Source organism: Onthophagus taurus, chromosome 7 (assembly GCF_036711975.1).
Source record: "Onthophagus taurus isolate NC chromosome 7, IU_Otau_3.0, whole genome shotgun sequence".
Taxonomy (NCBI): Eukaryota; Metazoa; Arthropoda; class Insecta; order Coleoptera; family Scarabaeidae; genus Onthophagus; species Onthophagus taurus.
The window spans coordinates 23,130,615-23,158,429 of record NC_091972.1 but is presented as its reverse complement, the minus strand read 5'-3'; the positions used below and the strand labels follow the sequence as shown (position 1 = coordinate 23,158,429).

The following is a 27,815-nucleotide window of genomic DNA, read 5'->3' as shown; positions in this document are numbered from 1 at the left end:
TAATTTATCGAAAAAATCCTACGTACTTCGCTAGAGAAAGGCATTTTACATTTTCTGTTCAAACAAGAAATCATTCGTTTAAAAATTGTTTGAGTTATGCTGCTAGCCAATTTGAAAATCATAGTTTTGAGAAAAACGCATTTAAAGTTTTAATAGTGAATATCTCTAGATTTAGAGCGAAAATCTTTTAGTAATGATGAATCTGCTATCCCAGGACCATAAAGCTGCCCTTCAACATTGCGGATGTCATCTTCTTCTTGTTTTGAGGATTTTATTCTCAAACGAGCTTCTTTTGCTTAGACAGTAAGTGAGCGTTGATAACTTTATACGTTATTCATCGGCTTCTATCCAAAAATGGTAAGTTACTACCTATAGTGATGCCTAAAACTTGCATTATATGCATAACAGTGATCATTTCGTCGTTAAATTGTCTCACAACAATATGCGAGCAAATGTCCAAAATCTTTTTGCCACTAGAAGAACTTTTAAATGTAATTGCTCAGACAGTTGCGTTAAAACTGTCATTACTGTTCTGAGTAAATCCACCCAGCAACGATTTAATAATTCAATTTTGAGATCATTATATAGAGGTTTAAGCTCTTCGAAAATTACCAGTAGCATCGATGATTTGTGCTTATATTCCGCCAGTTGGTTTTTTGATTTCGCAACCTGTCAACTACAGAACTACGCTACGAATCGGCACCGCTCGGACACCTTTCATGTTGTGGCTGTTCGTTTGTGGATGTTTGATGGTAAAGGATGGCCCATATTGCCTCTTTCATTTTTTCGATGGAAACGGAGTTTCTTCTAATTGCTAGCCCGTAATAAATTGTCAATTTATCGATTTATTTTTCAGTCAGTTTTCTCTTTCCTCCCAAACTTTTTCCTAGAAACTAACCCGTAGAGCGACGAAAAACTTCTTTTTCTCCACGACCCATCTCCGGAAACAGTTTCACATTCGGCATCGCTTAATCTTTTTTCTTCTTGTACTACTAGTCTAATGGCTATGATTTACTGACAAATAAGACCAATGTTTATGTTTCACCCAAAACATGCCTGCCTATAGACTTCCACAAAGAAAGAGAGAACTGCATCACAGGGAAAGAAATACAACAGTACAAACGTAAACACAATATTCCAACGATATAGCTATCGCGTATGTGCGTAGGACGCTTAATTAAAAAAACAATTGATATCTGTATAAAATCTTTCGGAGGCGATTTTTAAGACCTTAAAGAGTATTTTAAAAGCAAAAAATAACAATCCATATAGTGAACATTTTACAGTGGTGTTACCCCTTAAGAACGAAAACATCGAGGCCGTACAAAACAATTATAATACAGTGAGTTCGTAACGTCATGGTGCACTTTTGACTGGTCACAGAAAAGCAACAAAGCAAGATAGAAATGTGAAATCTTCACCAAATAAAAGAAAACGTCTACAAGTTTTCGTAGTATGATGTGGAAGGGTGTGCGCGCACATATGTTGTAAAACCACGAACTGCGCAGCAGCGGACCAGCCCACGTCAGTCGAGATGATGTATAGAGAAAGGTTGAATGGCTTGCTAAATTCGAATACGTGGCCAAAGTGCAACGTGATAACCATGGTTAATAACCATGGATGATAACCACGGAGAAGGTAGAACGAGAAATTGGATAGGCCATGCAGGAAGGAAAAGGCAAACACGTAGTGTACCAGAAGCAAAGAGTTAAGTTATTATTATAGTTATCAGTTATAGCATATCATAATATGCGACGGAGAACATTTGAAGAATTGTTAACAACTTGGAGTGTTGCCTTTGGTCAGTATTTTCATGTCGTCTGTCAGCACGGAGTCAATAGCTTCTCGACGTCTATGTTGAAGACAGCATCCTTTGTCAATATGGAATTTGCTCGGTTTGATTTCGATCAACACGTTTTCGTTTCCCAAAACAAATTCTATATCGAATGTATATTCTTGTGACAGCACACAGTTTGGCTTTTACGATTTCTAAGCATTTGCTTAGATTTTTGACACCAGGTTTGTACCCTTATCCAAATCTGTTATTATTTTTTTGAATTAATACAACGGTTTTGGGTACAATTTTTTATTAGATAAACTTGCTTCAAATAAGTATAAAGAATAAATCCATCTCGAAATTGGCATTTTTTAAGCGTTGGCATTAAAATTTTGTTGTAATCGGTTTCACAATATTTATATTTTCTTTTTAATTAAAAGTCCAAAAGATTTCTTTTTTATTATGAATGACATATTAAATCCTGCTTGTTTATAATTCTTTCGATTGGTAACCAACACGATACCCGTGGGTATTGATTATTTCAGTACCTGCATCTCCAAGTTGTAGACTATACAAACATGCAGCAGACATGGGTCTGTTTCAGAAGCTCGCTTTTTTCTTGGGTATTAAGAAGAAGGAGGTGAATGTGGTTGTGATCGGATTGAATAATAGTGGTAAAAGTACGGTTATTAATCATTTTAAAAATGAAGAGGAACGAATCGACAAAATGGAAATTGTGCCAACTGTTGGGTTCAGCGTTGAACGTTTTCAGAGTAAGTCAATAATTGTATTAAATACCTTTCGTTACTAAACACAAACATTTTTTAGATCAAAACTTAGCTTTCACTGCATTTGATATGTCCGGTCACGGTCGATACAGAGATTTATGGGAGCATTATTACAAAGACTGTCACGGAATAATATTTGTGGTGGATAGCAGCGATCGAATGAGATTGGTTGTTGTAAAAGATGAGTTGGATTTGCTTCTGTCACATCCGGACGTATGCAACAAGAAAATTCCCGTTTTATTTTTTGCTAATAAGATGGATTGTAAGGACTCTTTGAGCAGCGTAAAAATTGCCGCTGCTTTGGGAATGGATAAAATTATGGATAAACCTTGGCACATCTCAGCTAGTAATGCTTTAACGGGGGAAGGATTACAGGAAGGTGTTGAATGGTTAACACAACAGATCAGAGAATACATTAATAACAGAAGTCCTTAACAGAAATGTAATATTAAAAGGGACAAAAATGTTGTTTGATTTGAATAAAATAAATTGAATATGTTTTTTTCTACTTTTTTAATTATTTTTCTGAAGCTATCATGAATTATAAATATTTTTCTTGCTTTTTACATTCATACACAGTCTGTTTGCGATTGTGATCACAGATTTCTTCAACCTTGCGTTGGTAGTGCCTCCAGTCAAAAGCAACGAAACAAAGAAAGTAATTCGATATCTTGAAAAGGCTTTTAAGTAAGATTCAAAGACTTCATATTTCATATTATTCTTTATTCTATAAGGTACAAACAGCGTATAATACATCGTCACAAAACAAAGAAAATAAATTACAATTCAAAATTTATAAAAAAATCATTAATAGAATAAAATTCTCCTTCCTGTAAAATTTCTTTCACCGTGGCTTTAAACATTCTGGAATTCATTTCCCTTATCTCCAATGGTAATGCATCATATAATTTCACCTCTGTAAAATTGAAAGATTTTTGTGTTCTTGTTGTCGGATGGTACGGAATCGCCAAATCTCCTCTTTGACGCGTACTATAATCATGCTTGTCTGAGTTTATGGAAAATTCTTCTTGATATTAATGAACGTGTTTAACACAAGCAAGTATGAAGTAGTTAGCAAAGTTTTCGGCACCGTAAAAAAATGGGATACTTTCTTCATTTAACTCACTATAAAAAGATAACCGCGAATCCGAAAATTTTCAAATTAACATATGTTACGTAGACATGTTCAGTAATTACAACAAACTTTACCGCAATTTTTTTATCGAGTGAGCTGTTGCGAAGATATCGATCTCTAAAGTGAGGGCCCTGACTTTTGGCACGGAGAGTAGGAGAATATGATAAATCACGAATTCAAGAACAGAAAACTATGTCCTATCCCTAACACCAAAGTCATTACGGAAATCCAGTAAAGATATGGCAAAGAACAACCCCAACCATTTCCTTTACTCCATGATCAGCGGATGTTGAAGAAAACACACTGTATCTGCATACACATTTAAATCTGCACATGTGCCCAGAACAGCACCTTGAGAGAAGAGGTATTACCGAACTACAACCGATACTACTCTAAATCCTATCTGTCCATACAATTCTAGTAGCGATAAATTTACAGATTATCTGGTATTATCTGCGTTTTATAACTACACCTTTCCCTCGCTTTACACGAGTTTAGTCGCTGAGTGTATAGAAGATATAGAAGAGAGGTTACAGAGGGGACAGAACCGGGGAGTAGTGGTGGGGGCGGAAAAGATACATTAGCATATGCACATGGTGGTAGGTGGTGGTGACAACAGAGGCCAAAGAGTTAAAAGGGATGATGAGCTCGATAGAGATATATTTTCAGAGGAAGGGTTTGGAGGTGAATGTTGAAAAGACGAAAAGTGTAAAATACTACAAGGGCGGTAGACGGAAAAGGGAGAAGATAATGGGAGGAGGGATCATATTATTAGGCAGAGATTTGGAAAGGCAAGTCGATTATTGGAGCAGACCCAGTAAACAAGAAACATCTGTGCAATATTTGAATTTTAATGTACAGTGAATTAAATGAAACATCTTAGAACTACGTTTCATATACGTGACAGATACGATTTTTACGAAACGTATCTAAAGATATGTATCGAATACATTTCAGTAGTAATATTTATGAAATATCATTAAAATATGTAGCAGAAGCATTTCATTTGAAACATTTCTCTACAAATGTATCTGAAACATGTCTGGAATATCTTCATCGCGGTCAGCGTCTTGTTCTATTGTGTATTTTGTTCTGTTCTCAGTTCGAATCGTTCAAATGTTGGTTTAAAATGGCGCAAGTTTTGTATAAGTAAAGTATAAGAAAGTATAAGTAATAGTATAATAGTATAAGTATAAGTATTAGGATATGGAGCTGGATGGAAACGAATATTTGGAAAAGATTTGTGCAGGCCGAAAATAATGTGTGATGATTGGTGAGGAGTGTGATAATGTATAGAGCGGAAATATGAGGGTGGACGGAACACAAGATGGTGGAGGAGATCCAGGAGAGATATTGGAAGTTGATCCTGGGGTTGAGCAGGGAGACTCCGGAATATGTAGTGAGAGAGGAGTTGAAGCTGAAGAAGATGAAGGTGGAAATAGGCGGCAGGGCGATAAAGTACGAGGATGGGCTGGAGCAGAGTAGCGAGTTTAAGTTATGGGTAACAAGCAAGAAGGGAAAATAACACCAGAATAGCGCACTCAACAGAGGAAGTACAAAGAAGGGGGAGCGCAGGGTCAATACTGTGGAAGGAGTTGGAGAGTACAGATAGAGATGTGGCTGTTATCTTTGAGTTTTAAATTAATAAACAAAAAGAAGTAGGTTAAATGATTTTTAGGTTAAAATGACAGGTTGACAAAAGATAGAACTGGCACTATACGTTAAGTAGACAATACATATAAGGTCAAATTAGTGACAGTATCGGAAGGGCCTGGTAGTACGAAGTAAAATGATGTTCGAGTTATTAGTCAGTTGAGTCCGTGATTAATAACCGTTGTGTAACTTTAAACTAAATAATGTGATTTGAGAGGAGGAGGAGAGGGTATTAAGGTGAAGTTGTATTTTATGTTTAGTTTTAGTTATTGTAGGCTATTGTATTGTATACTGAAAGAACAATAAATGATATTATACACATTTACACAATTATTACATGAAAACGAAAATAAATTTCGAAAGGCAAAATTGCATGCACTTGCTGCATCTGAAACTCTTCAAGTTAGGAGCTTCAGTGTTTTGGACTGTTTTAGAAGGCCATCATATCAGTTTAGAAAAACGTAAACTCATTCTAACTAAAACACGTTTAGGCTATATTTTGATGCCTGCAAATAATACAAAGACTACATCAAGCAATCTATGTTCCTTATTACATCAGATACATGCATTTTGTTAACAAGAAGAAGTGGCAGCAATCGACAACGCTTCCACGATGGAAGCTGAATGCGAAAAGGTATTCAATGACACAACAACAGGAGATATGAACGAACGTTTTGTGGAAAAATACCATTCTTAGAAAAATTAGCAGGAAATTCACGATCAGATTAACGAAATGTCAACTTCGAAAAACGATTAAGACAAAATTCAGTATTAGCACAACGATACACAGCGTTTATGAACTAATATAAAGCACGTTTGCTACTTACCTCACCACGCAGTAGTAAAGTTTAACTACCAAATTAAGAATTAAAAAGAATTATTTGATGAGTCTGCAACAACAAATACTGGCCTTAGCTTGAACGACGTACAATTGAAGAAGGAATTGTACAAAGAGAAATCTTTGATATTTTAATTCGATTACGGAAGCATCGATATGTAATCAGCAGATATTGAAAAAATGTACAGGCAAGTGTTAATCAAGCCCACACCACGTAAATAACGGCGAATATTTTTGCAAAACGACGAAGAATTAGCAGAACTATGTCGTATTTCTGCTTACATTGTAAGATTCGTGCATAATTGTAAATTTCCAAAAGGGAAACGTGTAGATCAGATAACATTAGATGACATCAAGGTCGCAAGTACTCTATTGAGAATAAGCCAAGAAGAAGCTTTCAGAAATGTGACAGATTTATTACATATTAATAAGCATAAACCATAAAAAATAGATATTTGAACTATTTTTGTGCTAGTACGTGTACTGTTTAGAAGTTTGGTGAAATGGCTCCAACAAGCTCCGGTGAAAAGGATATCATGTGCGCTATTACCACAAACAATCATTTTATTAAATTTAATGTTATTATTATTATTATTGCTGCCGGGCCGAGGAGAGCGGCCCCTCTCGTTACCGCGACCTATAAGATCTATTGTAACTTTAGCCCTCCAAAGGTTTAGGGCAAATGTAGGTCCTTGATGAACCTTAGTATTGTCCAGAGGTCTTGAACCTTTATGTCGGTAGGTAACAGGGGAGTTTTACCGAAAATGTTGTGTCTTAGAAGGCCTCTGGCTACCCAATTGCACAGTATATGTTCAGCAGTTTCTGAATCGTCGTTGCATAGTCAACAAGTTTGATCCTCAGCTTGTCCAATGTAGAAGAGATGGTATTTTAGGGGCGCATGGCCGGTCAGGTAGCCTGAGAGCGTTCTTAGATCCTCTTTGCTGAGGCATAAAACCTCTTTGGTTTTGTTTTGCGACGGAGTTATCATACTCTTCGCTTGTCTGTGACCTGGAAGTTCTTTCCAGCGTAAGGCTATCTTTGAAACCTCCCAGTTGTTGATTAATTGGTTTAGGTGGCTTTTTTGTAGTCCACAACCAGGTTGGGGTCCAATGAAGAGCGTGTTCGCTGCCTCTTTGGCCAGCTTGTCCGAGTTCTCATTGCCCTTAATGTTGCTGTTTGTGGCTATTTGGTTCACTGATGCCCATGCCGTCGGTGTACCAGGCTAGGGCTCCTCTTTTTAGTTAAGGCCCTCCCTTCGCCCAATCATCCCTGCTTCTAAATATGCCCTTATACGGCTGGTTGAAATTGTATTTTGTCGGTATGAGGTCCGTTTTAATTTCAATCAGGTGATTTAGACATGGGTCCTTGAGGATTTCAAGGTGTCTTGAGACCGAGTAGGGCTTCCAAAGCAGCCGTCGGACAGGATCTCATTGTACCCGTTATGTTAAGACATACTAACCGCTGGATTTGTGCCAGCTGTTGTTGTGCTGTCTTATATTTTATTTTTGGCCAGCATACCAATGAGGCGTAGGCGACCATGGGTTTGATTATTGCTATGTAGGCCCAATGAGCCATTCGTGGTTTGAGACCCCAGTTCTTTAATAGGAGCCTGCGGCAGATCTGGTTTGCTATGATGGCCTTTTTCCTCACCTTATCTAAGTGTGAGTTCCAGTTTAGTTTACTGTCAAGTATTACCCCTAGGTATTTAGCTTCTGTTTTGAGGTTAATAGTTCTGCTTTCAATGGAGAGTGCTTGTATTTGTAGCATCCTTCTCCGAGTGGAAGGGACTATTTCGATTTTATTGGAATTGATGCTGAGCCCATTGCTTCTACACCAAGTACTGGTGAGTAGTAGGGCTTTCTGCATTAGCTGAGTTATGATTGAATCATATTTACCTCGGATTGTGATTACCAGGTCATCAGCATACCCTTGTATCTTAAATCTGTTTTTAGTTAGGGTGTTCATCAAGTCATCAACTACCAGGCACCATAATAGAGGTGATAGCACTCCCCCTTGGGGACATCCTCTTAACGCCTTTGTAGTCATCGACTCGTCTCCCAGACTGGCTGTGATCTGCCGACTTTTCAACATGGCTATACACCACTTGGTTGTCGATGGATTTTACGTTTAGAGCCTTCTCTATGGATTCATATGAGGTGTTATCAAACGCACCCTCTATGTCTATGAAAGCACATAGGGTTATCTCTTTGGTTGCAATTGCCTCCTCTAAAGTGGTAAGTCTGGTAAGCATGTTGGCTAAGGTGGAGTGGATTAGTGATAAGCACTCCATTCCTAAGGTATTGATCGATTACCTTTTCCATTCCTTTGAGGAGAAATGAAGTTAGGCTAATTGGTCTGTATGCCTTGGGGTCCGCGTTTGAATGCCTACCACCTTTAGCTATGAAGACCACCTTTACTTTTCTCCATAGAGTGGGTATATAGCTAAAACTATAGCTAGCTACATATAGGGATATTATTACTGGGAGGTGTTCTAAGCCTTTTTGCAGAAAAATAGGCAGAATTCCATCTCCTCCAGGCGATTTTAGGGGCTTGAAATTAGAAATGGCCCACCTTACTCTGTTGGGTGTGAAAACGTTCCCAGCTATGCTGCGAACATCTGCGAATAAATTTAATGTTATTACTATAGGTACAGGGTGTTAATGAACAACGTGCAGATATTTCAGGAGGCAGTAGTACTCGACAAAATAGTAGAAAAATGCTAATAAACATGTAGTCAAAAATGCGTCATTACAGGGTGGTTACTTGTACATTTTCTAAGGTTATTTTCCTCAGGTGTCTTGAAAACGGTGGCAGATAGGAGAATAACGCATCAGACCAAAAAGTTAAAGAAAAGCATAGGGAGTTTAAATACGATATTAAAATTTATACAGGATCTTCAAAGAAAAACTTGCGGATGGTATAATAATCAGGAACACGTAAAAATGGGACACCACTAGTAGTGTGGCTGACGATTTTGTCATATTATTGTAGAGATTCCTAAACATTAGTAAGTAGAAATTTTAATTAGAATGTTAACATTATTTAACCATGAAAAATAAAATGAACATAACATGATATAACTATTGCAAACACAAAATAATGTTATAATATTAACATAATATTTTAACAATGCAATGACATAATTAAAAATTGAGATCACTATTGCTTCTTCAACGATGAATCAAAGTCTTTATCATCTTTTTGTTCTTCATAAATATGTACTTGAAAGCTCACATTACTAACATATCCATTAAATTGCACTAATTAAATGTTGAGTATTTGAATTGCACTGGTACATGTGTTCAAAATTATTGCAATATGATTTTATCTTTTTTCGAGTAACTATAATGAATATTTTTAATGTACTTAAATTTTTTTTTCTGTTTTGTTTATTCTTAAGAAGATTTTGTAGCTTAATATTATGTAAAAATAATGCTTTTAAATTTGTCTAATTGAATTGTTTTTGACTATGTACTTATACTTATTGAGTTCACTAGTTATTGATATTTCCAATTTGAGTCCAACACCACTACAGGGTTAATATTGGCAAACACTTGCTTAGGTGGTCCACAAACCAGATCCACATGTGGTTTAGTAGTATTCAGTACACTTGGCTGACTATGCTTTGGATCTTGCTTCTTGTTCGTATTGCTTAATGGTACTTGAATATTTAAATTAGTTTGTTTATTATTGATCAGTAAATTGGAATTTGCTGAAATTTCTTGTTGCTAAAAAGTATATATTAATAATGTATAATCATTTGATGTAAAATAATTAGTACATCAAAATTTTTAAGGGCTCTTTCAGTAGCTTGTGCCTGTTTCCGAAACTCAAATATTCTCAAACACACATCACAACACGGTTTACATACATATTTTGGAAATTTATCCTCAAATAATATCTGCAAATAATATTAAAAATTACCAGAAAATCTTTATTGTAATCAAAATGATAATATAGACTTACATTTGTACCAGTACACTGCAATATGCAGGTTCTCAAGTGATTAATGCCAGCGCATGATGTTTTCGAATAAAAAACGTCTATCAAATGATTTGGGTTTAAACACAAACGGCACACCTTCAAATTGCTCATTTTGGGGTGAATAATTTGTATAAGATGTGAAGTAGTTACGATCTATATTTTGAGGTTAGACTTGACAAACTGTAAAATGGCCGGTATTCATTTGTTTAAACAAAATAGCAATTAAGACAGCATTATACAAATAAATTAACCCTTTATAGGGCAGATAATGAAAAATAAAAAAGTTTGCTTTTTTTTACATAAACCTTATTATTGGAGTCTTATAACAATACAATTAAAGAAAAAAGAAGGAAAAAAAACTCTAACATATTTTTTATCAGCAGGTTGATATTTCGACCAGTGACCTACTAGGAAGAAGACTGCAGGTATTTGAATACCGGTCGAAATATCAACCAAAATTTCTCAACATAAGACAACATAAAATTTGAAAACTGTTTTTAGAATTTTTCATCTCGGTGCTACACAATGCACATCTCCGAGAAGTCGTGTTAGTTGGTAAGTGTTCGCCAACATTATTCATTCTTATAGTATTTTCCACAGTCATCGATCTTCCATCGACTTTTTTCATTTTGTTTTTGCCAACAACTAACCATGATCCCCGTAATTTTTTTGTTGTAAACTGTCCAATTAGTTGATTTGCGAGTATACTTCTAAATATTAGATGTTATTTTGCTTTAAATTTAGGTTGACTGGTAGAAGCCCCATGTTAATATAAAATGTAAGAGTTTACAATACTGGCATCGACTATATAATAAAATAATTTTAGCCACCATTTTCGTGATTTCCAGGCTATACTGTAACATGAGTGGAGTTGATCAAATCGATCAACTCCACCCATGTGTTGATTGTAATCGTCAACACTTTTAGGGCATTGAACAGTGACTTTGACACCTTCCTTTGTCATTCTGTTGACATGTGATTTTTCAAGAGCCGAATGTATCGTAGAGGCGACCAATACACATTTTGTTCCCCTGTCTTTCCATTTGTTGACAGTTATATTGCTGGTGCCAACAGTATCAAATTCACCTGATCGGAGACTTTTGTCTGGCACTAAGTGTTCTTTCGGAAAGTTTTTTCTATTTGACCTCAGCGTTCCGCATCCGAACAGTTTTCTGTCAAGAAGCTTTGATAATAATGAGAAACTCGTAAAAAAATTGTCAAAATAAATGCAATAGAATTTGTTTTCGAAGGGCTCAATTCTAGTAGTTTTCTCGCCCAAGGAGCCCTCTTCGTTGCATTCCTTCTTGCCTTCATATACTGAGAAATACAGTAAATATCCAGTCTGTGAACAAGCCCCTACCTTGATTCCTCTTTTAAGTTGGAGATTGTTGTAATAAACTCCTGGACAAAATTAACGCACCACTTACATTTTTCCAGTATTTTTTAATCAACTCTTTTTTTACACGATTTTCAAATAACACGGTTCATCAATGCATTCTTTTACAGGAATTTTTTGTTATAGCACGAATCCCAAAAAACATTTTTTAATTCTACTTTTGATAGCGTCTTACAGAAACTTATGTATACAGTAACAAAATACAATGGGGGAATACCATGGTCAGAAGTCGGTCGGTTTATGCCTACATGTTTATAACTTGGGCTACTACGGGGAATACCAGAATTTTATGATCACTTTTTTTCTTTATCTCGCTGTGCTTCAACTTGAACACAGGATTTCGTTATTCAGTACTTATTTTGTGTTAAGAGTGGTCAGTTTGTGAGACGTAATAAATAATCTCGATAAAGTTCTAAAAGTGGATGTTTAAATTAAAGTTTTTTTAATTCGATGGTGAAATTTCCGGTGTATTATATGTAATGATGATAACTCTTTGCTACTAAAAAAGGTAATATTGTGTTAGATTGTCGCTTTAGAAAAATTCTTATTATAAAAATTCCTTATTGTTTAATAAAATGCCTAAACAACAACTTCCGAAGAGACAAGCAATTTCCTTAAAAACTAAAATAAAAATCTTAGACTGTCTAAAGAAAGGCGAAGGTCGCACATCTGTTGGCAAAGCTTTTGGTTTAAACGAAGCGACTATAAGAACAATTAGAAAAAATGAGAATTCCATTCGACAATCCGTAATTTCGGGATCGAAAGTAAGCTCCAAAACATCATCTTATAGTCGAAATCCTATCTGAGAGAAAACGGAAAAACACATGGTGTTTTGAATAGAAGATTTACAGTCAAAAAGAATACCTATTGATGGGAAATACATAAAAGAAAAAGCACTTAGAATATATAACCAACTTCAGGAATTGGAACCATCAACAAGTCTTCAGGCAACGAAGAAACTGGCATTTAATGCAAGTGAGGGATGGCTGACAGGTTTTATAAAAAGACACACATTTCACAATGTAAAAATAAAGGGAGAAGTAGCATCAGCAGACGAAAATGCTGCAAAAACCTTTCCGGATAAACTAGCAAAAATCGTTGAAGAGGGCGGTTATACTCTAGAACAAATATTTAATGCCAACGAAACGGGATTGTTTTGGAAGAAAATGCCCGAAAGGACTTACATAGCAAAATCTGAAAAATCAGCTGGCGGTTTTAAAGCGGCCAAAAATCGAGTGACGTTCTTGTTATGTAGTAACGCATATGGTGATGAAATGTTAAAGCCTTTGTTAATCAACAAATTTCTTATGCCACGAGCATTAAGAGGTAAGAACATTAAACAACTTCATGGCGAATAAAAAGACATGGATGACGACTGATCTGTTTACAAATTGGTTCAACAACTGCTTTGTTCCTGAAGTCCAGAAATATATGGAAGAAAAAGGTTTGTAATTCAAAATACTTTTGCTCGTTGATAATACGCCCAGCCACCCAGTGTTGGATCATCCAAATATTCAATTGCTATTTTTACTGCCTAATACTACCTCTACATAAATCAAACGTTTAAATATATTTTAGATTCAGTGGAAGAAACAAATTTGACTGTTTTGGAAGCATGGAGAAAGTTTACGATTATGAATTGCATTACACTTGCTTCTGTTGCCATTAAACAATTGCGCCAATCAACCTTAAATGCTTGTTGGAAAAAAATATTGCCAGCATGCGTCAAAAGTGGAAGTTTTGTAGTAGAAAAATCAGCAGTGTGTTCTGAAATTATAACTCTATCAAATACAATTGGTGGCAACGGTTTTAACAACATTCAAACGGCTGATATTGATGAATTGATGCAAGAAAGCCCTTTGGATGAAGATGATTTGATCGAATTTATGACAATTTGTGAAAATAAAGAAATCGATAATGACAAGGTAGAAGATGAAGTTCAGCTATTAACGGCTGATTTAATTCACGATGGCTTGAAATTTGCAACAATATTTTCTTACTCATGATCCTGACATGGAGCGTGCATTGAAATTTCAACGCAGTCTTAAGTTATGTGTAGCTGGATATGAAGAATTATATAAGCATATTGAGAAACCAAAAAAACAGCAGCTAATAACCGACTTCACAACAACAAAAAAACACAACAGAGACCGTTAATAACGAACGAAATTCTTCATTTGAATTAAATCCGACAGTTGTGCTAGACATATCCGACATATCTACTGATGATGCTGATAACGCTTTTGGTCAAGTCCGTAATAAACGTGCACGTTTGTTATCAAGTAGCGATGAAGACTTGCGAAATTGATTTTTATTTCTAATTTTAGTTTACATTTTATTGTTATGTTGGAGTTTTGACTGTACACTATTTTTTTTAAACTAATAAATAGCTTTTCTTTTATAAATATATAATATACATTTTATTATAACTTTTTTTACACGATTTTCTTTTGCACGGTTTTCTAAGGAACGTATCTACCGTGTAAAAAAAGAGTTGGGTGTAATGATACGTTGTAATTTACTAGCTTTACTGCTGGTAGGCTATGGATCTTCTTTGACATTTAAAACAAATATTGACAAAGAATAGTTTTTAAGGTTGTTTTTACGGTATAAACCGTAGTTAAAATCGCTTTTGATTAAAACTCTCTAGTTAGGCAATTTTTCTGTAAGAGTGAAGCTTTTGCGTGTGATTGATTTTGACATACATGTTTACAGTTTCATCTACCTATTTTACCGGAAGCTGTTGCAACTATAGACTCGATTAAAAGCGATTTCACTGCTTTTCAAACGCAGATATATGCCAATTTGGAGAGAATTTCACGAGTTTTGGTGGATCATGATAAGCGGGTCGATAATTTGGAAGAAGTCGATGAAATTGTTTGTTGCTTCATAGGATCACGGAGAAAAGCGACGAATCTGATCACGATTTAGAAGCTAATGTGCTGCAAACTTTTTCAAAATTGAGGATTCCTGATTGGATTCCAACGATGTCCATCATCGATAGATGTCATAGGCTGGGTCGTTTTGATAAGGGATCGACAAGGAGCCGACCTATCATCATTAAGTTTGTTTCCTACTGGGATAGAGCGTTGGTATGGAGACACAAAAAAAATTTTAAAGGTAGTAACATTCTCATTACCGCGTCGCTATCAAAGCGACGGCTGGATGTTTTCAAGGAAGCAGGTATTACTTTTGGAAAGGAATAGATACGTCGTTTAGTATCGAGCAACTTTGGATAAATAGTTTGTTGCGGTGGTGTAGATCTTTTTGTTGGTTGCGTGTATAAACCGCCTAACTTTAGTTACGTAAATTTTCTCAATGAATTTTAAAATTCTATTACAAATTATTTAAGTATGTCGGATAAAATTGTTTGTTGTGGCGATTTCAATATTAACTTATTAAATTTCGAAAAAAGTGATACCACTGATTTTTTGTCTCTGATGGATTCATTGAGTGGAACCCAGCTCATTGATGCACCTACAAGGACGGCGAGGAACTGCATATCATTAATAGACCTAATTATTACTTTTGATGAGTCTTTAATTCTGAGTAGTGGAGTTATTGGCTGTGACGTTTCCGATCACTTCATGGTGTACTGTGTGATGAATGTGAATGTTCCTAAGAGTGTTCCACTTTATTGTTCAAATTTTTCGCTATTTGCATATTGTTTCAGCTTCACTATGCCATTCTCGCAAATTATAAAGTGGTGATATTTAGTTATACCTTTCAAGCAAGTAAAATATTCTTTTAAATATGATATCCAGTCGTACCATGTTACTTGTTTAGCCGAAACTGGCTTGTTATGGCCGCTGGGGAACGAATCGGTGACACATCTCATCAAATCTCTATACGTATCGATATTACTTCGAGCGTATTTACATTTAAGATGCCAAAATACATATCTGGTGAAAATTTAGTATGGCCCGTGAGAAGGAAATTGTATAAAATAGACTTCTCCATTCCACGAGCCACAATAGGTATGCCAGTACCATATTATTTTTATTTTGTCCCACGCAATTGTCGGCGAATAGAACGAGATTATCACTTCTAACCGAATTTTCTAAATAATGATGAAAGCTACTAACGACACAGTTAGGAACTTTTCCAATGTCATCGTCTTCATCTATGAGATAATTGTACTGCTTTTTCATTGACGATACCAAATACAGCACATTTTCTCAGCTCCTTGAAGTACTGGGTAATGTACTGTTTGGGCAAAGTCGAATGATAGTACTTGAGTTGGATCTTCAGTGGCTCACCATGTTTGATAACAAGTTCGTTGATTCTTAGCTTTTTCAATGTGATCGCAGCAACTGCTTTTTCATTGCATAATATCGCAGAGATCATCCGCAGGTTTCATGACCGTTACGTACGGTATGTACTTTATCCAAATTCTACTAAAAGATTTGTAGCTTAATAACATTACGTTCGTTTGAATTGAGCGAAGAGATAAAGAGTCTATAAATTGATGATTGGTTCTCGTTTGATGAGAGTTTCAATACCCGAAAATCTTTAAAATTCGGAAGTCGACCAGGCAGAGGAATTGCCATTCGTTCTCCAGTCGCTTTTATGAAGTCAACTAACTTTTGTATCACTTCGGGCTTAAGAACTGCTGGATTCGTACATGGCTTATTTGTCAAAGCATGTATCCTCGGAGTCACGCCTTTACTATTGAAATACTTCAATAAATTTTCAAACCGACGTTTACCGCAATCGTAAATAAATAGAAACAGCTGTCGGCAAATAGGTATTTTGAAATACATGAACAGTACCTTACTTTTTGAGACTTCAGATTCTTTCCTTACTCCATACTTCTTTCGCCCAGATAATTCAGAATACACCTTTTCTAACTCCTTCTTCAATATTCCTGCTTCTATTTTACTCAGAATGACCAAGTCTTGATCTCTTTTGGTTAGCTCTAAAAATTCCAATCTGGATGGCTCAATCATTTCACGAGGAATTTTAGAAATACATTTTCGGGTACAACAACGATTTTCATTAAAGAATTGGGAAATATTATTGTATTCCTTAACATTAGATGGTCCTAGCTCATCTCCTTCGATGTCGACATCAATATCCCCTTTGGAAATAGAATCATCATTCTTATCGAAATACATTTCGTTAGCAATTTTTAATTCGTAACTATTACGCTAACGAATAATCTAACATTGAATACTTGTGTAAAAAACTAACGCGCAGTTACTACAAACTTCAACGGTATTTATCTCGAAAATAAATTTTCGCACATAAACCCCCTTTCCGTAGTCCAGGTCACATATAAAGATAAATTTCTGGAGCAATGTGCAGCCTTGTCATAGTTAATCATATGAATGCATTTTTTTTTAACGTTCAGAGCAAGAGAGAGAGAAATATTCAAGAAATTGTATTGTCGTTGTGGTAAGACAATATATTGTACTACAATCGTGTCTAATACGCGTTTATGATGAGCAGCTCCGTGTGCAGAAGGTCTTTGGTGAACGAAATCGCGACGCTGCGTCGTCATTTGCAGATTTTCATTTAGAAATACGTGAAATGCACTGAAGCATACGCTTTCTTACAATGGCGTCTAATACGCGTCTATGACGAGCAGCTCCGTGTACAGAAGGCCTTAGGTTCATTTTTGGAATCCGGAAGTATGACAGAATCTCACAAAAACTTAAAGATGTTGAGTGGCACAGAATGGATACCCGTCGGGAGTTGCACAGTTTGCTTTTGTTTCATAAAATCGTCACAACACATATACCGACATACTTGTACGAGAAAATTACTTTTAAAAGGGCAAACAATGCTCTACCAAAATACAGAACCTCTTTGTTTCACAGATCACATATATAAGTCAAATGGAACGTTACCGTCTATGATCAAAAAACTAAATATCAATAATTTAAAAAAAACGCTATATTTATAAAGATAAATTTCTGGAGCAATGTGCAGCCTTGTCATAGTTAATCATATGAATGCATTTTTTTTAACGTTCAGAGCAAGAGAACGTTGGGACGCGTCTAGTCTTAATTAATATTAAGTTTATGTTTGTGGTAAGGTTGGCTGAACAGATTTTATCTGGAGCCCGCCTATTGCACAATGCCATTTTTTTCTTTTCGTTTTTTTGTATTGTTAGGTACTATTTTTTGATTTTTTGTTGTTTCAACATTCTAGTATACTCTATATCTACAGTATAGATACAATTTTTGTTATTATTATATATTTTTTTTTCTGTTGTATTCAATGTATGTGCAATAAAGACATTTATTATTATTATTATTGTTGTTTGTTCTCTTTACTCTGGAAATAAAGGCAGTTTATTATTATTATTATATATTTTAAAACTATTTGAACACATAAACACCTTATTTCCTTAACATAATACTGCACACGAGTTATTTACTTTAAAGAGTTTTTATGAAGATCAATAACGTTACATCCAATCCATGTATAATTCAACGGTGAATCTAAATCTTCATCTTTTTTTCGACTTTTAAAAACATGTACCTGAGGAATTTCATCATAACTATATTCTATAGGTATATGAAATATTGATAATTGCCATAACAGATTTTCAAGTACAAAGCATTTATCTGTTTTTTTCACTATAATATTGGCACTGAAATCTGTATTCACACATTTCGTAGCGTGATTTTTAGCGTTTTTGGAGTACCCATCATAAATGTTTTTAATATAATTAAATTCATACGAATGAAAAAACATGTTATACGTGAAAACATTTACTTTTGAAGTCTGAAACGCTGTCGCCGACTTATCATCGTCTTTTAATTTATTTAATACTGAAATTGATTTTGAACGTTTACGTGGTTGTTGCGTTGTAGTTCGGAGTGAAGTTTTCCGTTTTTTTTTACACGTCAAATAGTTTTCATCTTCATCACAGATATTATCAATCTTATTATAATTATTTACGCAGCTTCTTCGAGTTTTAATATTGCATAATTCGGAAGTAGTATTAGTTTTTAAATGAAGCAAAGAAGATTCAGAATCCAATTGGTTTTCGGATGCATCAGATTCAACATCGGAATATTCATAAATCCAAAATGTGTCCAACGTCACCACAGGATTCAAATCATCCTTTAACACTTCATTTGGTAAAATGATATTCTTATGTGCTTTTACAATATTCGTTACACTTGGATGAACTGCGTAATCATTATTTGGTAATTTGATACTTGTGTCTTGTTTTTCGCTGAATGATGTGGTTAATCGTACTTCAATGTTTGAATTTTTAATCAAGAGGCGGTTTAAATCTGTTATTTGGATTACATCTACTGGAAAGTTGTAGCTTACGGATATTTGTATTTGCTGAAAAATATGTATTATTACTGTATAAGTTCTAAATGACAGTTTTAGAATAGTAATTAACTTAATCAACAGCTTAAAAATAATTACTTCAAATTTATTGAGGGCTTTTTCGGTGGCTAGTGCTTGTTTTCGAAACTGATATAATCTCAAACTCAGATCGCAACATGATTTACACACATACTTTGGAATGCTGTCTTCAAATAATATCTGAAAATAACATTAAATTTAAATTTCGCATAAAATTGTTCAGTGTATAGACTTACATTTATACCAGTGCATAGTAATATGCAGGTTCTAAGGTGATTCACCCCAGCGCACGACGTTTTTGAATAAAAAACGTCTATTAAATTATTAGGGTTTAAACACAAACGGCACACCTTCAATTTGATCATTATGGGGGCAGGAGCAATGTAATGTAAGACATAAATATAATTGTAAATTCGTATGCTATGTAAAATAATTATGATAAAAACTTTGAGGTTAAGACTAAACGGTTCGCTTGGGTTCGAATATAAAATGGCCGAATATAAATTTTAATATCTTTATTCTCTATATAGAATTAATTTCTCGTACAGGTAAAGTAAGCTTTAAAAACAGCTTTATTATTAAACTACACTAAATAAAAAGTTAACCTTTATCATTATTTATGTATGTATGTCATACAAAAAGTGATCTTTTTTGTAAAAATTCGTGTAATTAATTTTCAATTCTTTAATATTGTGTTTAGATAATCGGGTAATGATAAATATCAATCATTAATACAATGTTTAAAAGTAAAAAGACATTGAATTAATTTAGACAAAAAAATGCAATGTTGCCGGTTATTGGTAAGCTTGTCAAATTTTAAGGTTAAATGTCAAAACAATAGAGGTTATGTGCTGGGATATGTTAATTATTAATTTTTGTAATTCGCGATGGTAATGAAAGCTATAACAGTACTCAAACGGGTGCTGTAATGAGAGTATGTAACATTTTATGCAACCAGTTCAAGTTGGTGGCATTAGGTCATTAATTTTTCTAGTTGTCAATGTGACAATTTTTGTCTTTGGATGTTTCAATATGTTCTTATAGTAGACGCCACGAGAGCTGGCAGTAAATCATCGTTTTCCGTTCTTACAAATGCCATACGTAGTAAATTAAAATTCACAAACCGCTAAAGAGTATGATGTGTTAGAAAGAGATAGCATTAGTTTAATATGTCTGCTGTACAATTCAAATAGCCACGTCGAAAAAGTATGTCTGTTCTTTTAAGGGATGTCACTCTATAATTATAACCTGAAATTGAAACGTCTTCTGAGCGTTGTCATAAATTTGTTGACATTTTTAAAAGCCGAAAATATGTTTTCTTTGAAAGGAAAATCATTAAATAAAAAATCTATGATGATGTTTATGAATGTTTTAAATTATTTTCGGCATACATAGGCGAATGAAGGAGAAACTAGAAACTTAGAGAAAAGTGCTACTGCTTGCGGAATTTCCGTAAGAACCACTTATCGAATCAAAAATCGAGTTGAAACCGCATCATTAGAAGGAACCTCTGCATCCTCACCCCAAAAAACACGTAATAGGCAAAAAGTAAGGTCGACTGATATTGATGACTTTGTGAAAGACCCCATACGTCGTAAAATTTATACAAACCACAATAAACTACTTCCTGTTACTGTAAAATGTCTCAAAGAGGAGCTTCGTGAAAACAATGTCTTCAGTTATTCAGCTACTAGCCTAAGACGGTGCTTGAAGTCTATAGGATTTACATATACCATTGACAATAATAGAAGAGGTTTGATGGAGCAACCGCATATTATGTCTTCACGTGCAAAATTTTTGAGACTATATATGGAAAATAAGACTTCTTGCTGAAGGTTCAGCAAGAAGAAGTTGGCATGATGACAATAAAGAATCTATTAGAAGAAAAAATATTAGTGAAGGAAAAAGATATATTGTTCTGCATGCTGGTAGCAGCGAAAGATTTATTGAAGGAGCAAATTTATTGTTTGTACCTACTTCAAAAAAAAAAAGTTGATTATCATGATAACATGAACGCTAATTTATTTAAAAAATAATTTACAGAACAATTGCTGCCAAACTTAGAAAATCTTAGTATAATTATCCTTGATAATGTATCTTATCATCCAAAATTAATCCAAAGAATACCCGCTACTACATGGCGCAAGGAGGAACTTCAAAGTTTTTTAAAAGCTAACAACATTGCATATAATTCTAATATGCTTAAAATGGAACTATATGCGTTAGCTAAAGATGCCCAAGTTACCCAAACGTATGAAATTGATGAATTGGCGAATGAGTGGGGCCATAAAGTGTTTTGATTGCCACCTTATCATTGCCAATTCAATCCTACTGAATTAGTTTGGGCAAAATGTAAACTTTTTTACAACCAGCATAGTGATAGCGATGGATATGGTGATGATAAGGTTTTGGCAATGTGGTCAGAGGCTTTGTCACGCGTAAACGCAGAGGAATGGCGTCATTACATTAATCACGTTGAGAAAGAAATGGAGTCTTTCTGAGTATTAGAAATCATCTGGAAAGAGTGCAGGCGCCATTAATTATTAATTTAAATCAGGAGAGCAGTGATGATGAAGAGGATGATATGGACTAATTATAAATATTAAATAAAAATTATTAAATATTAAATATGAAGTAAATATTAAATTAATTTATTAAATATTAATTATTATTAAATAAATTAATAATTACATAAACTTTATTATAAATTAATATAAACGCTTTTTCGCTGGTTAACCTCTCCTATCTTTGACAATGTTTGACATATAACCTCTATTACTAACATAACCTACATTCAAATGTATGTGGTGAAATAATCTAAGTCGTACGTCCATATCTTGATTCATACGATTTTTAAACGTCAAGTCACTGCCAGCTCTCGGGGTTTCTACTATAGCATCGAATACAAGGTCCACAATGATGAAGACATTGAACTCTGAGCAATTTCTCTTATTTTGGGAGGTGAATATCAAAAATTTCTTTCAGGTGAATACATTTTGTGTTTTAACAATTTCTAATAGTCAATTCAAATTTCTATTTTCAAGTGTTACGTTGTTACCAACTGCTACATACCTATTTCCCTACATCGTCAAAATTTATTTTATTTTTGTTCAAAAAAAAAGGATAAAAACGCGAATTACAAAAAATAGCATAAAAAACACGTTTCATAAGACTTAAGCACTCATTCATTAAAAAACTCGTGGCTTAGCCACGCGTTTTTCAACTGGAATTCGTGCATTTCAAACATGTCTTACGAAACTAGTTTTTAATATACTATTTTGTAATTCGCGACGGTAACGAAAGCTCTAACAGTATTCAAACGGGTGCTGTAATGAGACTCCTTACAGCATCCGATGCTGTAATGAGATTTTAGTAACATTTTATGCAACCAGTTCAAGTTGGTGACAGTAGGTCATTAATTTTTCTAGTTGTCAATGTGACAATTTTTGTCTTTGGATGTTTCAATATGTTCTTAGCATCGAATACAAGGTCCACAATGATGAAGACATTGAACTCTGAGCAATTTCTCTTATTTTGGGAGGTGTATATCAAAAATTTCTTTCAGGTGAATACATTTTGTGTTTTGACAATTTCTAATTGCCAATTCAAATTTCTATTTTCAAGTGTTGCGTTGTTACCAACTGCTACATACCTATTTCCCTACATCGTCAAAATTTATTTTATTTTTGTTAAAAAAAAAGGATAAAAACGCGAATTACAAAAAATAGCATAAAAAACACGTTTCACTCGTTTTTCAACTGGAATTCGTGCATTTCAAGCATGTCTTACGAAACTTGTTTTTTAATATACTATTTTGGCATTTATTGGAGATGACGCGTTTGGATTACGAGAAATAGTATATTACAGTATAAGTGAGGAAACAATGATTTTTCATTAACGCGTATGTTGGATTTCAAAAAGAAAGACATACAAATTAGTGGAAAATGTAAGTTTCCCCACGTGTGCTGTATAGTGTTTTGTTCAATCCTACTATTTAAAGAAAACCCGTCTTAAAATTCGATAATTCCCGAGTAATTTCATGTCAATATGGCGGCGACAACAGTTTTTGACATTATCATTGATTGTCATGCTCTTAATTGATGCCCATTATGTATGGAATATAGTATACAGTATGTCCCCGGATCGAGTTACAAAGAGGAAAAAAATTTTTTTTACCGATTTTTCAAACTTATCTCAGCATAAATAATGCGTCGCATATGTTCAAACTACTAAATCGCATGAGTTTTATACTCTAACTATAAAAGTTAACTAATTATTCCAATTTTGTTGTAAAAATTGGACTTTTTTCTAAATTGAAAATTTTTCAAGTTCAATTTATGATATGTAACCATAGAAACCATAAAAGTTACAACTTATGTTGGTGAGATTAAGTCTTTTCATGCGATGTTAACCGTGAAAGAAAGAATTTATTTAGTACTGTGCTATGGAACTAGTGAATCATGTTTTCGTGTAGTTATACAAAAATTCCAGCAAAAATATCCAGACACAAAAATATCTCATGTTGGGGCTCGCAAACTTATGAAAAAATTTTTGGAAACGGGTTCTGTGTTATCCATCAAGAGGCAAACAAAGAGACTAAATAAGGAAGACGCTGATTTTCAGATAGTTTTTCAACAAATGACATTGTTTCTTCCCAGCATTGTCGTTATTGCAGCGATGTAAATCCAATTACCCTTAAATTTTATACGGTCAATGTACTTTCAGCAAGACAGTTGCTCAGCTTACCATTCACACATTGTGCCAAATGGTTAAATTTACAATTTCGTCAAAAATGGATTGAACGAAATAGTCCTATTTGATGACCAGCACGTAGTCCTGATCTTACAATTATGGATTTTTATTTTTGGGGACGATTGAAACAAATTGTTTACAGTGAACCATTACAAGATGATGCAGAATTATTAAAACTAAGAATAATTAATGCGATAGAATCTCTACCACTGGCGGAAATTCATAATTCTTATAAAGAATTTAGAACTCGTCTTCAAATGTGTGCCGAATTAGGAGGGCATTTGGTTGAATGAGGATTTGTTCACTTACAAATAAATAATATTTATTACTCACAGTTATTACATAAATTTACATTTAATAGTATATTATTCAACAAGCGTATAATGGCGGCTGTTACCCACGAAGATGAAGTAGATAGCACTTTTTCTTTTGTATTGTTGCTCGTTTCAATAAATTAAGTCTGTTCTGATTAGGCTAAAAATGCGTTACGTAATGAAACCAGTGCGGTAATGAACTTCATTACGTAACTCAAATCACCTCAAATGAGTGCGCTAATGATGACTTATCCAAGCAGTCGTAGATAAATTTAATTTATGGTAATAATATGAGATCTCGGGTATCTAGATCAATGTTATTGATTTATTTTTATTAATAAACAATTTTAACATTTTTTTCAAAAATGTTCTAATGTAGGGGTACAAAAATTTTACGCCATCGTAAAGAGAAAAGTAATCTCTATCAAATGAGCCTAACGAAAGAATACATTGCCATTTAAAAAAATGTAAGTATTATTCGTTACTCATTTGTTTTCTGAATTAAAAACAATTGAATGCAATCTTATTATGGCAAATAAAATACCACAAAATGATGATTCTGCAAGAACTTAGTGAACAGGACTGGGAAAATCGCAGAGCATGTTCCAACGATATTCTTCAAAACGTCCCACAAAATGCTCTTTTGGTAATGAGTGACGAAGCTCATTTCCATTTGTCTGGCTGTGTGAACAAGCAGAATTTTCACTCCACAGCCCACGTGTTACCGTTTGGTGTGCTGTTGGATCTTTTGGCGTTTGGGGACCCTATTTTTTTGAAGAGAGAGGCGTAACGGTTACCGTAACTGCCGATCGATATGCCGACATGCTACGCAATTTTTTGGAACCAAAACATAGAGAATTTGAACATCCGGATGTGTGGTTTCAACAGGATGGAGCTACGGCTCATACGGCAAAAAGAACAAAGGACGTTTTAAGGGAAATGTTTCCAGGACACGTAATCTCGTTACGTGGAGACGTTGGGTGGCCTGCGCGTTCACCCGATCTTGTCCCATGCGACTTTTTCCTTTGGGGCTACCTGAAAGCGAAGGTTTTTCAACACCATCCCCGAACCATTGATGAATTGAAAGCAGCAATACGCCAAGAAATTACAGGAATATCGCCTCAAATTACTGCTCGAGTGATGGAAATTTTCAGAAATCAGATTCGCATGTGTATCGAAAAAAATGGTCACCACTTGGACTCTGTAATTTTCAAAACTTAATAAAAACAAATGGCATAGCATACATTTTCAGTTAATAAATAAAAAATTTAAATAGCATTTACAATGGCGTTTTTATTAAAGATTAAAATGTGGGAGATCATTCTGCCGTACCCAGTAGAAGGTTGGAAGAGTGTAGAATTTTTGTTTCTACTCCAGATACTGCCTGGAAAATTTGCGATCTGATAAAGGGGAGACACTTGGTACGTGGAAATGAAAAAGTTATATAGGGCGTCGTCCGTGTATTGGAGCATTTTCCTCCAATAGTTTTTTCCTATCTTCCGCTCGTTGTCGTGCCCTTTCTTCTCGCTGTAGTACTGTTTTTTTTTCTTTTTCCGCGGTGTATGTGCTGTTAAATATGGAGTCGGAGGTGATAATACAGTTGCACGCTTCCTTTTCCATCACCATTGTCTCCAATAGAACATAGGGGTTACTCAACTACAGTTCTTTCACCATCGATTGAAACTTTTCCATTACAATCCATTTGAGTGAATTGAATGGGACGGCGCAAATTCATCACACGACTCTCGTCTGCACGAACACGTGCGACGCAGTTGCAGTGACACAATTTTTCGCGCAGCACGTGCCACTTGTTAGTTTAGTTGTGTAATGATACCGGACGAATCGATACTAGAACCATCAAGGAGTGAAAATTTGGAAAGTCAGGACGAGGGATCTGCTCATAGTGAAAACGCAGAGTTCACTCAACTGGATTGTAATGGAAAAGTTTTAATCGATGGTGAAAGAACTGTCGTTGAGCAACCCCTAGTTTCTATTGGAGACAATGGTGATGCAAAAGGAAGCGTGCAACTGTATCATTACTTCCGATTCCAAATTTAACAGCACAGACCCCGCTGAAAAAAAAACACGGTACTATCGACATCTATGATCTTATGAGTCCATTGATTCAACAGCGAGAAGATAGGAGGAAGGAGGTAGGAAAATTATTGGAGGAAAACGCAAGTACGGACATAACTTTTTCATTTCTATGTACTAAGTAACAAAACGAATGTCTCACGTTTATCAGCATAAGGTCAGATGACAAGTTTTCCAAGCAGTGTCTCGAACAGAAGCAGAAATTATACATCCTTCCAGCCGGCCATCTTCTAGGTGCTCTTTCAAGACTCAACTAACACTACTTTCCATACCCCCGATCCAACCACCTCACAGCCGCAAACTTCATCTTTTATACCAATTCACCATACCTCAGATAGAGCAGGAGCCTCATGTTCTTCCAGTGACCTCTACTGAACCCAAGAGTTTGAGTGCGATAAGTAACACTATATTTCAAATACTCCAAGTTTTTCTTCAGTCCCTATTGGCTTTTGAGCATTACATTCATCTCCATCTGTCCATCTGTCCCAAATTCGTTGTCCGCATAGGCTATCTCCGAAACTAAAAGAGATAGACAAAAAATAGCTTACATGTCATGATCTCGTTTTTCTAGCTCGAGATACTGCTAATGCCGAAAACTCGAAACAGCTATCGCCTTTTGTTTTCGCCCTATCGGCAAAAACTGAAAAATTTCAAAAACGATGGCTAATTCCGATGGCAGTGACAACGATTTCAGTACAAAACAAATACCAATAACATCAAAACGATTTCGTTCGACATTCAATCGACAATATGATTCTTCATATATTCAATTTGGTTTCGCAGTCTTGAATGATGAAGGAGTACCAAAACCGCAATGCGTTGTGTGTAGTACCGTTGTGTCCAACGATGCAATGAAACTATCAAAACTAAAAAGGCACGTGAGTAGCAAACATAAAGAACTGCTTTTTTAGTTCCCACACATAAATATTGCTGCACTGCGAGCTTCTTACAAAGTTGTTCTTCAAACTGCTAAAGCCATACACAATAGATAATGGACTAGTAGCCGGCTGTATTAAGGATGTTTGCTTCGAAATGCTGGGAGCGCAGCTCGAAAGAAAGTGGCACAAGTACCACTCTCAAATGGCCCATAGCTTGTCGAATTCACGACCACACTCATGATATTGAAGATTAGTTAATTGAACAAATAAAAGCATCAAAATATTTTGGTTTGTAACTTGACGAATCTACAGATCTTGCTGGTGGGGCGATTTTTTTGGTGTGAGATTTGAGCATTCGGTGATCTGCAAGAAGAGTTCTTTTTCGGTTTCACTGCCAACAAAAACCATTAGTTCAGAAATACTCAAAGCTGTGACAGATTACGTAGTTAATAATTGTGGATTGGACCTCAAATTTTGTGTAGATGTATTTTCTGATGGAGCTGCTGCAATGATGGGACGACATTCTGGGGTAGTTACACAGATTAAACAGCTTGCATCTTTATGCAAGTCGACACACTGTTTCATTCACCGAGAAAATCTGGCAACAGAAAAAATATCCCCAGAATTAAACAAATGCTTTGAACTCACGGTTATTTGCATTATTATGTGATGAAATGGGAGCTGATCATAAGCAGCTCTTGTTACATGCTGAAGTGCGTTGGTTGTCCAAAGGAACAGTCGTTTCAAGCGAGTTCTTTGGAGATTTGGCTGACATCTTTAATGATCTTAATACCTCGATGCAAGGAAGGATGGTTTCCTGTTTTACCATTGCAGACAGAAAAAGGATGGTAGGAAATCCTTTCATTGCAAT

The 27,815-nt window shown here is 35.0% G+C and overlaps 2 protein-coding genes across 3 annotated transcripts; one reads left to right on the top strand and one right to left on the bottom strand.

Moving 5' to 3' along the window:
* Positions 1-2,179: 2,179 nt before the first annotated feature.
* On the top strand, positions 2,180-3,069 carry LOC111425127 (ADP ribosylation factor-like 6). Its single transcript, XM_023058908.2, has 2 exons — positions 2,180-2,550; positions 2,606-3,069. Exons 1-2 carry the CDS (start codon positions 2,367-2,369, stop codon positions 2,998-3,000), a joined length of 579 nt encoding a protein of 192 aa, XP_022914676.1. The 5' UTR covers positions 2,180-2,366; the 3' UTR covers positions 3,001-3,069.
* Positions 3,070-3,273: 204 nt separating this feature from the next.
* Positions 3,274-19,551, bottom strand: LOC111425119 (uncharacterized). Of its 2 annotated transcripts, XR_011640918.1 has the most exons (5): positions 19,143-19,551; positions 18,941-19,086; positions 10,158-18,879; positions 9,973-10,092; positions 3,274-9,919 (listed from the first exon to the last, which is right to left on the bottom strand). XR_011640918.1 is itself a non-coding variant. In XM_023058901.2 (3 exons), the coding sequence occupies exons 1-3, from the start codon at positions 19,269-19,271 to the stop codon at positions 17,953-17,955; spliced, it is 1,176 nt and encodes a 391-aa protein (XP_022914669.1). In that variant the 5' UTR covers positions 19,272-19,533; the 3' UTR covers positions 17,870-17,952. The 2 variants fall into 2 exon arrangements, 1 of the variants encoding a protein (XP_022914669.1); XM_023058901.2 differs by lacking the exons at positions 3,274-9,919; positions 9,973-10,092 and having other exon boundaries at positions 17,870-18,879; positions 18,967-19,086; positions 19,143-19,533.
* Between the last annotated feature and the right edge of the window lie 8,264 nt (positions 19,552-27,815).

Excerpts from the sequence above, each read along its gene's own strand:
- LOC111425127 (XM_023058908.2), top strand. The coding sequence starts at position 2,367 with ATGGGTCTGTTTCAGAAGCTCGCTTTTTTCTTGGGTATTAAGAAGAAG. Across the intron at positions 2,551-2,605 it reads CAGCGTTGAACGTTTTCAGA|ATCAAAACTTAGCTTTCACT; the intron begins GTAAGTCAATAA and ends AACATTTTTTAG.
- LOC111425119 (XM_023058901.2), bottom strand. The coding sequence starts at position 19,271 with ATGATCAAATTGAAGGTGTGCCGTTTGTGTTTAAACCCTAATAATTTA. Across the intron at positions 19,087-19,142 it reads TACTATGCACTGGTATAAAT|ATATTATTTGAAGACAGCAT; the intron begins GTAAGTCTATAC and ends TGTTATTTTCAG. Across the intron at positions 18,880-18,966 it reads AAGCCCTCAATAAATTTGAA|CAAATACAAATATCCGTAAG; the intron begins GTAATTATTTTT and ends CATATTTTTCAG.